The sequence below is a fragment of the Macadamia integrifolia genome, chromosome 7, assembly GCF_013358625.1.
Source record: "Macadamia integrifolia cultivar HAES 741 chromosome 7, SCU_Mint_v3, whole genome shotgun sequence".
Lineage (NCBI taxonomy): Eukaryota > Viridiplantae > Streptophyta > Magnoliopsida > Proteales > Proteaceae > Macadamia > Macadamia integrifolia.
In genome coordinates, this window is record NC_056563.1 from 56,101 (window position 1) to 71,293 (window position 15,193).

A 15,193-nucleotide genomic window follows, 5' to 3' on the forward strand; every position below is an offset into this window, starting at 1 on the left:
GGGGGGGGGGGGGAGTAGTTCCTATTAGTAGTTTTTGGGGACTTTATATTCTGTTGTTACTTAGTCGTCAAGGATATCCCACTACATGAAGAGTTTCCTATTTTGAATGTAGCAATCACTTTTATAAATAGAGGGACAGTATCCTCCCACAATTTGGCTTTGACTATGTGATGTCTTCTTCAATGGAGCAGCAGCTCTTGTTGAGAAACAAATGCAACCAAGATCGTGAAGCCTTGATTGGTGGGTGGTGAATCCCAACCTAGGAGTTGGTGAACCAAGCCATATCCTTCTTTTTCCCATCTTCTCTCTTTCTCCGTCTTCTTCTACCTTACTGTTTAATCGAATTCCAGCAACCATCTTCTCTTCTATTGTGGCCATCATTAGGTAATATCTATCTCTCTTTGTCTTCTAATCATTTCTCTAATATATTTATTTGCTAGTCATTTTTTTCTGCATATTCTACTCTGTTTTCCCTTCTATGGTTTCTGGTGTCTATCTTTTTTCTAACTTTGTTTTGTCATATTGTTTCTCGCAATCCAACCATCAGATAGGGCTCAAACTTTGAACAAGTACTCTCCCCTATGAGTTCTTCCTTCGACCAGAAATGGAGTCCATCTGACCTCTCGTTTGTGAGTTAACCTTGTTTCTTTTCTGTTTCTAAAATCTGTCTTCCTATTGTTTCTGTTTTGGTTACCTACTGTTCCTATAGATCCGACCAGTAGAAAATCTTGATATTTGGAGGGCTTATACGACCTATTTGGGGGTCTACTCAGTTCTAAGTTGTCTCAGGCTCTAGTTACAATCCTGGATTCTAATGAGATGGGTTAGTTTCAGCCTATTGAAAGAGTGGAAGGCTTCCTTCTTTCGAGAATGAAAGAGAAGGGGTCTAGCTTACCAACTGTTAATAGTAATTTTAGCATCATCTGACAGTTAGATTTTCAGATATCATATCTCTTTATGTTCTGTCTCACTGTGATTCTATCCTACGGGTTGTCCATAAATCTGCCCCTACATGTTATCAGACTTCATCACGAAGCCATGGGCCAGCTGCCTTGCAGAAATCTCTCCTGCTCCCCCCCCCCCCCAATTCTCAGGATCCTCTCTCATAAATTACTCCCATAATTTGATGCACTTATATAGGTATGTCATTGTTTCAACATGGCTTCTAGAAACATTTCTGATGTAGGAAGGATCAATGACCCAACTCAAGTGCTTAGCCTGCAGGCGATGGTTCCTTATAATGGAATACATAGGAAAACACAGTTGAAAAAATCAGAAGGGAATGATTCAATGAATCGAGAGTTGGTTCGAGGGGACTAAAGAATGACCTAAACCGGGCAGTTCTCAGACCTCCCAGAGGATCTGATTAGAGAAGATTTGAGATGTCGTCAATTTTCAGATAGCAGGAATAATAGACATAATAAAGTGGAAAAAAGGGAACTCAAGTTGCAAAAGAATAATCAGATATGATTAAGAGGACAGCTATGGAATCTCAGAACAGGACATCTGATCTGTACTTGAAGAAAATTGATATTTTCTGGTAGATAATTTGTAACAGGAAAAAGGTCGTTTAATAATGGAAAAGCAGGGTATGAGAGAAGGTAAAGAAGAGAAAACTGAGAAGAATAAGAGGAATCAACAGTGAGAAGATGAGGGGTCAGATTAAGTCTTTCTGCCATAGATTAGTAGTCGTGGACAAGCCAACAACCCCTAAACAAACAGAACTTTTTTTTCAAAACCTAAAAACCTGTAGGTACATCCATCTATAAATACAACTTTCCTAAATCCAATAGGAGTCCAACTTGACTTTCTTTAAGACTTATACCTATCTAACCAACTGGTACTCTCAACGGTACTCTAGCCTTATAACAACTTCAAAAACTCTTACAGACTCCTGCATATGACCAAAATAACTCTAACTAAATGGACTTCCTCATCAGAATCCAATTTATCTGAATCCATTACTGCTGGGCCCCACCTTAAGACACCAAAAAAGAGAACAAAATTTTCACTGTCCCTCTGGTAACTATGGCTAGGGCACACGCTCTTTCAACTAATAAAGTACTAAAAAATGCAAAACTGCCAGTGTCAGAGCATTTCGTCCCAGCATATTCAATGCGACTCCTTACAAGGAAAGAGAAACTAGTAGGACCAAATGCAACCAGGATATCATAGGAAGTTTCCCCCTTTAAAAACAATCATTTGGCAGAGCTTCTCTGCCAGGTTTGCAATCACTGATAAAAATGACAGAAAATGAACCAACAAGTAGCAAGCCAAATTTCACAAATATCGTGTTTTCAGGAACTAATTCAGGTAGCACACCAATGGAAAAATTTGTGTTTACACATAATGCAAGAAACAATTAGAAAATAGCTATAAACAGTCAGGTAAAAAATTTATTTGTGAAGTATATATTACATAAACAAAATTCTAGCAATAACAAGAAACAATTAACTCAAGATGCACCAAAAAGTATTAGAAGTACCATATGCATCATCTCTTGAATGGTTAGAGTGAACTCTGATGCAGCAAGTTCTTCACTGTTCAATTTTCGTTGCCAAGTCAGAGGTGCAGGTTGAGCAGGGTCAGCCTCAACCTAAAAATCCAAAGGGGGTCAAAGACTCAAAATGAGAAACATTCAATGACAGTGAAAACATAATGAGCACAATCTCTTTAAGGAATATCTGATTTTTCTTGGAGGCCATAATCTATTACTTCTTTTGTTGATGCCATAGCAAGAGAGGAGGTAGGGAGGGATTTTTCTTTTCTTTTTTTTTTCTTTGAGAGCCTTGTCCATTTGCAAGATATAATAACAAGGCATTTGAGTTCATTTCTATGGTGATACAGTTTACCTCATTCTTGTTGATGTATTATATATCTTATCAACAGTTCCTTTTTCACAATGCACCCAATCAACTTTCAATTATTTATAACACCCCCACCCCCCCCAAAAAAAAAAAAAAAGAATCCCTTCATCCCTTCTTACAATTTTCAAAACTTCAAACATTAAGTGTGTATTTGCTTCCATGTGGGTAGGGAAGTGCATTACTGACAAAATGAGCATTCAGTTCTTCTGAATAGCCTTCTGGAGAAGATATGCCAAGGGGCAAGGGCTGCCAGTGTGATGAATTCACATGCCATAGTAGGCTAAGAAGCAAAGGAGGTAAACAACAATCAACAGATGCTGCAGATCCCCCACCCCCCCTCTCCCCTCCCCCAAAGGGGAAAAAAAAAAAAGTAAAGCAAAGGAGGCTAAAATAAATCAAACAGGCAAACAACAATCAACAGATCAAGTACGGTGAGAATGCATTGCATCCCTGAAACACTCAAGGAAAGAAGGCTCTACATGTTCTGTGACCAGATGAACAGCCTACCTCATTATTAAAGGCATCCAAAGAAGGCTCCCTTTCCCCTCCATCAAAACCATTCTCCAACATCTTGCCTCCATCAAAACCATTCTCCAACATCTTGCCTCCACCAACTTTGTCAGAGTAGAATTCTACAAAAAAATGATATATGACAGAAAATAAATCAACCCAAATAACAAGCTAACAATTTGAGCCAGAATACAGATACCCTGAGAAGAATATTGGAATACTTGGCATGTGGATCTTAAATATTAAAAATTCTTAAAAAGAGAAACAATGTTAAAATTCTTAACAAACTGAAAGTTAATTCAGTATAAGAAACAGACTTTTATTTTCATCACTCGTCATCTTTCATTTGTAATTGTTCATTTTTCATTTCCCATCTCATTTCTATTCCTCTTTTCTCATCTCTTCATCCCCCTTTTCTGTTTAGACCTCTGTTTTCCCTACTTTGTTCTGTTTGGATAGATGTAGCCGACCCCATTAAGTTGGGATAAGGCTAAGTTTGTTGTTATTGTCAACAGAATATTTGAAGAAGACCTCGGAAAATTAAAGAATTTCAGCAATAATACGTTTGATTAAACAAAGATTCTCCCTCTCCAATGGCTATAAATTTCCTCCAAGACAATTTTAATTTAATATATAGAGAGGGGTATGGGGGGGGGGGGGGGGGAAGAACACTGTCAAACCCGTTATAAATTTCATTACCACATCCAGTAATTAAACTCGTCAAATTTATATGCCCACTCAGCATTGGGACTACGGAATTCAAATGATTTTTGTAAGAAAGAGTAACAGAGCTTCCTTGAGAATCCATGGGACAAATGTAGTGAAAAATTATGTATCAAAATTCAGATAAGGGGGAAAAAAGTAAGAAATGCATAGATTTTGCAGTAAAAACAGGGAAAAGAACAGAGAAAAAATGCTAACTACAGTAACTAATTTCATAATGCAGTGACCAGAGAAAACTCATAAATTCCAACTAATACTATTTTTATCTAATCTACAGAAAATCAAAGGAAAAAAATGGCTTCTCAAACAATTAAATTTAAATAAAAAAAATAACAACAAAACCATAATTAAATTCAGAATAAACTGTTTAAAAAAAAGGCGCCCATTACAGTCTGTAGATATGGATTTTCAAATAGGATACCGTAAGAATCTCTATGAAATACTTCAAGGAGAACCCAAAAAAATATTTGATGGATAATCAAATATCAAAAAGCAAAGGTCCGAACCACCGATCGTGAATATACAAAAAGAGCAGGTATCAAAGATCTAATTAAGAATAAAAAAACAAGGATCTCTCCCTTCCCCCTCTCTCATGCAACTAGTAAATAAATAAGATTGAAACCCAAAAACAGTGAGATTTGGAAACAATGGCAGCAGAACAAGAGAAGAGAGAGACTCACAAATCACATGCACCATCACAGACTGAGAGTCTGAGAGAGAGAGAGAAAGAGAGTCCCTCAATGGCGGAGAGTGCTACAAATTTTTTTTTTTTTGGTGTATAATGGTGAATAGTGGGCCCCGTGGGGACTGGCCCCTTAAATGAGTAATGCAAGCCATTCATCGTTGGACATTTGTGAGGATCTGATTCACTGATCAAACTTTGGGAACACTCTTTACGTGGAGCAGTCACAAACCGCCAAACTGCCAAACCAAAGCATAGAAGTGCCATAGTTAAATATTCAATTTGATTGAGATTTTTCCTTGTTGGGACTTGGACAAAGTCTACTATTTGGGCGTTCTTTAGACTTTTTTTTTTTGAATAAGTAGTCATTGTTGGAATTTGAATGATGCCCCAAATAATGGAGAAGGTCCAACAGACAAAAATCTCAACAACTCAATCTTATCTCAATGATTTATTTTGTACTTTTTGTTTTCTTAAAATTGGTGATGCCTTGGATCGTAGGGTGTGTGTTGGAACACAAATCCTTGGATTTTTACTCTCAGATTTTCTATGGCTTTCTTGGCTCAAAAGTTTTCTTGCCATTTGGTGTGGCCCGAGTTGGGAGAAGAAATCCTAGATTATTGTTATTGCTATCGTCGTTGGATAGAATAAATTCTCCAACCAATAATGTGATTGTGGGGTCAGTATGAACCCGTGGGACTAATCATGTAGAAAGTCTAGATATCCATCGTTAGCAAGAAAAAAGAACCCCCCACCTTGGACGATTCTAATGGCCACTGGCTGCCCATGTTGCTATTGTTGTTGCTGTGTTAGATAGAATGAACTCCTCACTAACCACTTTGTTGTCTAGTTTCTAATAAATTATGAGTTGTCTCCTCTCGTAGCTTTCCATGAATTTCAGACAAGATTACATGAGGATGAATATGTCGATGGACTATAAAATAGATGGGAGAGGGTTTCTAAGCAAGCAGCACAGGGTAGCTTAACAATAAGGTGCGGCAAAATGGTACCAATAATGGGAGGGATAGCAATATCATTTCATGTGAAGAAGAGATATAGACCAAGAGGTGGTAGCATACCTTGCCCTTGTGGCTTGGAAAACCTTTTCCCAAAATAGTTTGAGTCTTGTGCATGTGTGACTTGTGTGGGTGTAAGTGTGGGTGAGAGAGAGAATGATGATTGGTCAATTGGTGTTGTAGTTGCAAAAGATTTCATTAGTATTTATTTCATTTCTTTTCTATCTTTACCAAAAATCATGATACATATTTTTTTTTTTCGTTCTAGATTCTTTTTCCTTCTCTTCTATTCTCTCTCTCTCTCTCTCTCTCTCTCTCTATATATATATATATATATCCAAACAAGTATAGCCTAAATGTTGAAAATCGAATCATATATTAATTGTTCAATAGTAAGTCGTGTTTAGAGGAGAGATGGCTAATAGTGATGAAGTGTGCCTCTTTCCTCCTTGGCGTATTTATAGATTGTCATATACCAGCCTCTCATAGTGATTGTGTCAGCCAAGTGGTATGTCCTTAGAAGGTTATCTACTGAGGTTGCACAAGGTGAGTTGTTGGGGTGCTCAGCCTATGTCATACTCTCTCTTATTGCAAATGACCCAATGCCCCTTGCATCTCAACCCCCAAATCGGTTGAGCCACTAGCCTTCCAAGCTCAACCCTCTCTCGTCTCGTAGTATTATTTACCTAGTAAACAATACCAATTGACAACTAGTACAATAGTTGGTATTGACAATCCTAACTGTGACCGATCCATTAAGGTATAAGGGTAAAATGATCCAAAATACCATTAAAAAAAAATAAATAAAAAGATATATCCTTCTAATCTAGTGAGATGCTGGTATCAGTTGAGACCAATCCCAAGTTTTAAAACCTTGAATGACCATATGAAGATGGGACCTTGTTGGAAGGGCTTCATCAAGAGATTTACACGAGAATACCTTGAACATTGGTTACATTAAGAGCTTCCAAATCTTTGGTCAAAGTAAAAGGAGTGCAATAGAGCATGTTTGGCACTCAAAATCATAACCATGTTTGGTTTGTGAGACAGCCTTATATATATATATATATATATAATTTTTTATTTAAAAAAAAAAAAAAAAAAAAAAAAAGATAGCTTGAACAAGAAGGATAACTATGTACAAAGTTAAATAGTTTTGATTGAGATTTTTCTTCGTTGGACCAAGTCTACTATTTGGGGAGCCATTTAGAATTTATTTATTTATTTATTATTATTTTTTTTTAGATATATAGTCATTGTTGGAACTTGAATGATGCCCCAAGTAATAGAGCTGGTCCAACAAAGAATAGTCTCAACAACTCACCCTTATCGCAATGATTTTTTTGTTGTAATTGGTGATGTCTTTGACTATGGGTGGGTTTGAACACATGTCCTTAGATTTCCATTCCCTAAAATTCTATATGTATTTTTTTGGCTTCAAAATTTTTCTTCCCATTGGGTAATGCCCGAAGTTAAGAGAAGAAATCCTCAACCAATTGGGTTGATAGCCTAGTGATGAAAATGCCCTTAATCTATCATTGCTCGAGTTGGCTAGTTGTGGGTTCGAATCTTGATATGCCCACTATCGCTCATTGGTCATGCAAAAATACCGCTTACCATACAGGGGCTTATCCTGGGGGTTATGATCACTACCATGAAGCACCCTCTTTTCATTACCAAAAAAAAAATCCTCGATTGCTGTTATGTTGCCATGGCAAAATAGAAGAAAATTTTCGCCAACAACATAGATATAAAGAGTGAAGAACCCCTACCTTGTACGACTCTAATGTTCCTCAATTGCCCCCTGCTTTTGTTGATATCGATGCTGGAGAGAAGAACTCCCCACCAACCACTTTCATTGTCTTATCACTCGGAAAACCATATAACATCGATTCCAAACTCTCCATCCATTTGTAGCACAGCTAATCCATCCAACACAGGTTCAAAACTTGGAAACAACCTCTTCTACGAAGCAGGGGGTAAGGTTACGTACACCTACCCCTCCCAAACCCTACAGCAGTGAGAGCCTTGTGCACCGGGTTGCTCTTTTTTTCCAATCCATCCGACGGTCAAAGACCACCATGCCGTTGGGTCTCATGTATCACACACATAATATGGTTTAAATGGAACTTAAGACCCCTCCATATCACCATAATCACGGCGCAGGATCACAAATCTGCAGCACCCTTAACCCAACATTTGCACTGGCGTTCCATTGAAAGCTAACTAATTCAAACAAGAAAGGACGATCACATTTTGGCATAAACTGGCTTTATCCACCCTACAGTTCAGTTCGTGCTACATGGTGACAAATTTTTCTAATGAGAAACACAAAACAGATATAGGATTAGAAGGCAATGAGTAATATCATTGCTCATGTGCCATGTCGTGTTGTTACACCTTTTATAGAGTGGTAAAAAAACCAAAGAATAAAGCAATGAGCAATATCATCAAATGATCATTGTGCCAGTGGCTAAAAATCACCGCACATTGAATAGTCATCTCAAAATAAATTATATCGTAAACGGGTGATAGTGTCCCCTCCTTACAAAAGAGGCAATGTACCTAATCTTCTGCTACTTTGGAAAGAAACACCATAGCAGACCCTGGTATTCTTATTCTAAGAGAAAAATACAGTTACTTATCCGGCTCTGCAACAAGACACCTTCAATTGCCGCAAAATAAAATGGAACTGTCAGACACAAATTAGGATGTGGTGGATTGCTTGAGATAAGAAATGAGATCAGCACGTTCCTGTGGCTTCTTCAGCCCGGGAAAAACCATTTTTGTCCCTGGGATGTACTGCAAGAAACAGTTTTACAAGGATAAACTCAGTTATACTTAATATAAGGAAGATTGACAAGGAGCATGAATATGCAAGTAAGTAAACTTATCATCTAATAATTTAAACTGATGAAAACTCTCACATGGCCACAACTTCTAGATGTCGGGATTCCAGACCAATTAAACTTTTCACCTCACACTAGAAGATCCCAACCAACATCGGCAATAGATATAAAAAACACTATTAATTGCTTTCACATTCATCTAGAGCTCTACTGGTAAGATTAGTATATTCAGTGACCAATGGAAATGTGTGAAGCACAATGAAGCTCTAACACCACCCCCCCCACCCCAAAAAAAAAACAACCAAAAGAAAGAAGAAAAAAAAAAAGAAACGGCAATATTGCCAGAAGAGGCAGAGGACATGTGAATTCAAAGACCATTAAGCCAAACCATTGCCAAAGAAAGAATCGCAGTCACCACCTTATTCTAAAGGTTAAAATTCTGTGGAGAATACATTAGTTTCTCTTGAAAATTGAATCATTAGGAATGTGATTATTTTGTTAATTATTTACCCTCTTAATTTCCTTCTCCTATTTGTGCTTAAGATCTGCCCCACAAGTCCTACCTCTAAAAAACTGACTTGACTTGAAAAAGTACAATTAACCCTGAATGTAACTAAACATCAATCACCATATCATACAGATCTAGTCATACCAAAATTGAATCGAGTATGCTAGACTTGAATCATCATAGAAAAAACATAGCATTACCTAAGAAAAGCTGCTATGTGCACTTGAGCCAATATGCAGCTTTGAAACATTGAGCGGAACCTTTTCAAGTGTGCTAATTTATTCTAGTAAGCTTATCTCATCTTGTTGGACAAAGGCTGACACTGAGAGGGGTGAATCAGCTTATAAAACTCTCGTTTTAATGGCCCACTACTTTGAGACTAAGTGCCAGCACTAATAATAACAAACACGTGTGACACACCTAGCCTCTCAACCACAGGCACACATACAACCATGTGCCAAGGTTTACCCAGTGTGCACACTCATCCTGTAGACAAAGCACTCCATATCTCCACACACGCAAACCACAACACAGAATATACGTGATTCAGCAAGTTGCCTACATCCACGCCCACATGATTCGGCAAGTTGCCTCCATCCATGCCCAAGTTCTTCTTCGTCATTGCTTTCCCTACAATCATCTTTAGCTTAAATTCTGGCAGATTTATACCTATTTTGATCCTTTACATCCTTAGTTCTTTGCCATGTCTTAAAACTATCTTTTTGTATCTTAATAGCTGCCTGAACCTCGTCATCCTACCACCAACTCTCCCTAAGTGCATGTAGTTTTCCTTCTGATTCCCCTAAGACCTCTTCAGCAGACTTCTTAATACATGTCGACATCTTGTCCCATATCGCATTATTGTCTCCCTGAGGTCCCAATTTCCTTGTTTGACCACTTTATCGGTAAATGAATTCAAGGAGTATCCTTTTAGACTCCGCCATCTTCTCTTAGAGCAAATAGGGCTCCCTATCTTACAATTCTGCGAAATGAGGCATATATCCATGATCAGCAATCTATATTGAGTGGTTAAGCTCTCCCTAGCTATAACCTTATAGTCCTTCAAAACAATCTAGCGAACCTTCAGGTTAGGAAGGAATAAATTTGGATGATATGATCCCCACTTCAGTAGGTGACTAAATGCTCCTCTCTCATTTCATAGAAAGTGTTTACAATGGAAAGATCATACATACAAAAACATCTAAAACTGAGATCCACTCCTCATTCCGCTCCAAAACCATAACCTCCGGGTGCACCTTCATAGCCTCTACAATCACCTGCTATAATAACCTTTTCTCCTAAACTAAAACCTCGCAAATAATCCATCCAAGTGTTCCCAAATTTGTAACTTAGTACCATCATCCATTCCTACTTAAGGTGCATCAGTGCTAACTATATTGACTACCTCTTTCTCCAACACAAGCTAGATGGATACAATTCCTATCTCCCAATCTTACAGCCTCCACCATGTCATTCTTTAGATCTTTATCCACTAACTATGCCCACTCCATTTCTATTACTTCGATCTCCCGTATACCAAAGTTTAAAATTGTCCAACTCCTTAGCTTTTTTACCCTTCCATCTAGTCTATTGAATACATGCAATATTGACCCTTCTTCACCTCATAGTATATATCAACTCTAGACTTTTACCCATCCAATGCTTGAAGATGCTAATATAATCCTACGTTTTTGGACTAGCTTCTTTACTTGCACTTGTCCATATCATGAGAACCCTCGTCTACTTGACACCGCAACCGAGCACCAACACAGTGCATCGCATACAGGGGACACCCTTGGACAAGGTCGATAGGACATTAAGCATAAGTAATAAAAATACACATGTATAGGATCCATGCAAAAGATGACAGGCTGCATATATTAATGGTGCCGGCTGCCTATGTGATGCACCAAGGGGGGAAAAAATACTATTTCGATATATGCATATATATATATATATATATATATAAAAGATGAGCAACCCCTAATGCGTGAACTGACAAAATCAACCCTTAAGAAGGTGCATAACAGGAAAAAAAAAGTTCTAACCTTCAACGAGAATAAACTCAAAAACAGTTCTAAATAATTTTTATTTGCCCAAAAAATTTATAGTCCAAATAATACATTTATACTTGTAAGATCGTAATCAAAAGAATATGGTGGATCAAACAAATCAATGTGAATCAAGAAAAGCAAAGTGTTCTTAGTATGGTAAAATGGCATAACTACCTCAAGATTTCCCACATGTAACACAAGAAACAATTAGATACAAAAAGCAAAGAAGAAAGGAAATGGTTACCAGAGGATCCCCACCAGCCTGAGCAGAAAAAGATCTTACCCCTGTAGAGAGAAGGGTAACCGGCGGATCTCCACCAGATGGTGCCACAAGAATCTTATCACTTTCTCAGTGATGTGGCCAAACAACAGAGGATAATAGAGCTGTGCCTGTCACGCTACCTCAGGCCCTAGCAACACTGAAAAGGGGGAACTATGGGTGTAGGGATGGGCGAGAGCATTGGGGATAGGGATGGGGTGGGGAGAGAGTGCATAGGGGGTGAGTCGTTGTAGGTGGGGGGGTGGGAGGAGAGGGTCTGGTTAATACTAGGACTTCTGCCACTTGTAATTCTGTTATCAGAATTCTACTGATGCGGATCCAGGTTTCCGAAACCCGAATTGGAATGCCTATGGGCCCACCCAATTAAAAAAAGTCCAAATAATAGAAAGGGAGTGGCAATCTTGTAATAACCAGGATTTTCCAAGGTTAAAATTGGTAGGTAAAGAAGAGAGGAGCTAGTAGGAATGAGTATTTATTTGTCAAGGACAGGCTTGGAAGCAAATATAAGACATGGGACAGAACAGGATTATCTAAAAGACGTGGTATATTGGGAAATCAAACAAATGGAAAGAAATTAACAGTTCACGTTTATCTTCTTCAACTTTCATCAAACCCAGAAAACCAGCGGAAACGTTTTGGACTTCAAAGGAAAGAACTCACCCAAGGGCCACAGTTTAGCCTGAGATTTTCAGGAGTTGTTCCCTGATTCGAAGGCTTGCTGATCCCAACTCATAAACCAGCCAAAATTCTAGTAATCCAAACTACAAAGAAGATTAAAGGATGAAACTGGCCCAAGCGGAGGTTCAGTTTCTGATTTGACCTCAGGTTTGACTAACACCTTATCGCCCTAACAGAACCAAGTTATACAGGTTACGTCACCCAAAAGGGAAGAATCAGCACACAAAATTTTGGGAAGAAAAGAGACAGATCAAGAGAGATCGACCCAAAACAGTCGAACTGCCAGTACTGTTTTACAGGAAAAGGAACAGAGGGGAACTCACTGAGAGAACGTAAGATAAAAGAAGAAATTCAGAAACAAGAGAGAAGAAAAGAGAAAATTCAAAACTGATTAAAATGATGGTTACAAGCTACTATTTAACGAGAATTAAAAAGTCCTAATTGTAACCTAAAACTGAAATTGAACTTAACTCTTTAACTTTGGAATAAAACTGAAAACAAACTCTAAAAATTTAAACAGGGAAAGGAGACTGACTCTACCACTACGTCCATTCAAAATTGCAAATATAAATAAATAAATAAACTAAAATATCCAACTGACCCCAAAAATCAATTGGACCCAGTTCATCTGCATCTGGGCAACTGGGCAGTCAAGGGATTGCTCTTGTATCATCTAACAAATCTTGCAGGTCTATTCCTCCACTATAATAGACCAGTCAACTTAAGTCCAGTCTGATCTGATCAGTCGAAAGTTACAAATTTTCCCCTATTTCTGGTCTATCTTCTCTGTTTCTATGTCTTTTTAATTATCAGTGCATTGATGAGTTTTCTGGTCTGCGATTTATCATTAATCTACATTGCCCGACCAAAAACTTCAGTCTTAAATATTAAACACTCAAGAAACAAGAAGCACAGAAGCAAGCCCCCACCCCAGCATCTATGCTTCTCACAGCCTATCATTCCAAACCAAGGCTTCTCCTTGCACCAACTTTTTTTCCATTAAAAATCCAGCATCTGGAAGCCCCTCCATAAGCACTCGAACATGAACCAAGATCATTATATCAGTAAAAACAACAAAAAAATAACTCTTACAATGGATCAACTCAAGTGCAACAGTGACTTGTGGAGAATTAGTTACTACAAACAAATGAGCCAGGCCACCGACATAAACCTTCAACGATTCTAATTTTCTTCCTTTTCATCTCAACTTCCAACAAAACACATTTATCAGAGGCCAACAATTGCCTGCTTTTTGGAATTATTACATATTCAAGCAACCCAGAGAGATATCATATTCTGAGGATTTACCCACTCTAATCTGTATGCAGTTTTCAAGCCCCCCAAGTATGATTCTTTTCTCTAAATGGATGGGGTTAATCCTAGAATATTATTTTGTAATTGCATTACCATTCCCACCAATTCGACTAATACCCATATACAATTCTATCAAAACTTAATTTTCACCAAATAATGGTTTATAACCCTCAATACTGGAGTGTCAGGACATAAGAATATGCAACAACAAAATGCAATAAATGTATCGAGAACTCCGATTAGTCTAAAAAAACATTCATGCATAGTTTCATCAACAAGTAAGCCACACTGATTCACTCAGATGAGAAGGATTCATCCATACCTTCTTAGGGTTAAGCAAGTAGTCATATAATGTCTTCTCTTCCCATATAACAGCCATGTTTTTATTAGCAGAAGAGTAGGAGTACCCAGGAGTTGTCCCAGACTGTCTTCCGAAAAGACCATTCAAATTGGGTCCTGCAGATGTCCATGAATGTGTTATACAAGAAGGCTTAAAATTAAACGGTGGTAGACTATAAAACACCTAGAATGAACTTCAAATCCAGACCCTTAATAAGCTGCAGAGGTAGCTAAAATCCAAACATTTAAGAAAAAGAACAGAATGATGCATTAATTCTGAACATAAAAGATAGCACCAAACATCTCCACAATCCTTCAACAAGATGCACAATATAGAGAATATTGAACACCCACTGTTTAGCACTAAACAATGTATTGTAGTATAAAGGGACATGCAACATGCCCAGGCCCCAGAATATTCATCAGGTGCTTCAAATGCATATGTTCGCAGTAGCTTTCAAACGAATTGCTATCACCAATTTGCATGATATTACTTAAGTTATACATTCATCTAAGTTTTCAGCCTTTCTAGCACTTCTAGGTTCGGAAGGTTTCTTAATTGGACCATCAAGCATATCAATTCATAAGTCCAGTTTATCTTGGAAACTGAGAGGTACCGCTCATATGAAAAGCTTTATTCTCTAGCCCAAAATAGTAATATTAGGCTAACAGTCATAAAGTTTAAAACAATCTCCAATCAATGTTGATATTTCATGTGTCCTGCAGAACATGAGTTCAAGAATATAATCAATGTTCATTACGTTATGACGATGAGATACCATTAGATTTCTTAACTAGGGTGAATTTTATGCTACTCGTTGAGAAATGAAAAGTTATTGTAGCTGAAATGTGGATGTTGTGATGGATGAGTGGTAAAACAAGAAAAGATAAAATAAGGAACGAGCAAATTGGAGAAAATTTAGGAGTAGCACCGAAAAATAAGTTGCAAGAAAGTTGTTTGACGTGGAATGGACACGTACAGTGGAGGTCTTTAAATGCTCCAGTATGGAGGAGTGATTTTATTTAGATTGAAAAAAGTAAAAGAGCCAGCGGTAGACTAATATGGTTCTAGGAGAAGTGGTAAGGAAAGACATGCATAACTTAGTTGAATAGAGCTGAATGGAGAAAAATGATCCATGTATTTAATTGGAATAAGGCTGAGTTGAGTTGAGTTGAGTTGTATCTTGAAATGACAACTGAACCCAAGGTTTATATTTTTTCATAAGAGATAATGATGTTCAAAGCTTTCCAATGTTTTTTAACTTCTTCAAACAGATCATTACCATTCTTTTTTGAATTTTTTGACAGAGACATAATTTTTCTTTCTTTCTTATTCTTCTTCTTCTTCTTTTTTTCTTTTTTTTTTTGGGGGG

At 37.7% G+C, this 15,193-nt stretch overlaps 2 protein-coding genes across 4 annotated transcripts in view; both read right to left on the reverse strand.

Annotated features, from left to right (window-relative positions):
* Positions 1-4,938, reverse strand: part of LOC122084102 (non-lysosomal glucosylceramidase-like) — a 26,276-nt gene extending 21,338 nt beyond the window's left edge. For 2 of the 3 annotated variants that reach the window (XM_042652166.1, XM_042652164.1), the window contains exons 1-3: positions 4,781-4,938; positions 3,375-3,499; positions 2,486-2,596 (exon numbers count right to left, since the gene is read on the reverse strand). In XM_042652166.1, the coding sequence (XP_042508100.1) occupies positions 2,486-2,596; positions 3,375-3,467 (204 nt within the window). In that variant the 5' untranslated portion in view covers positions 3,468-3,499; positions 4,781-4,938. Of the gene's footprint in view, positions 1-2,485; positions 2,597-3,374; positions 3,500-4,521; positions 4,723-4,780 lie in introns of those variants that run through there. The other variant, XM_042652165.1, reaches the window with a different exon arrangement.
* A 3,290-nt stretch (positions 4,939-8,228) lies between these two features.
* The window catches only part of LOC122083491 (cytochrome c), a 7,912-nt gene continuing 947 nt past the window's right edge, over positions 8,229-15,193 (reverse strand). The window contains exons 2-3 of the mRNA XM_042651321.1: positions 13,804-13,937; positions 8,229-8,600 (exon numbers count right to left, since the gene is read on the reverse strand). Coding sequence (XP_042507255.1) covers positions 8,505-8,600; positions 13,804-13,937 — 230 coding nt within the window. The 3' untranslated portion in view covers positions 8,229-8,504. The remainder of the gene's footprint in view (positions 8,601-13,803; positions 13,938-15,193) is intronic.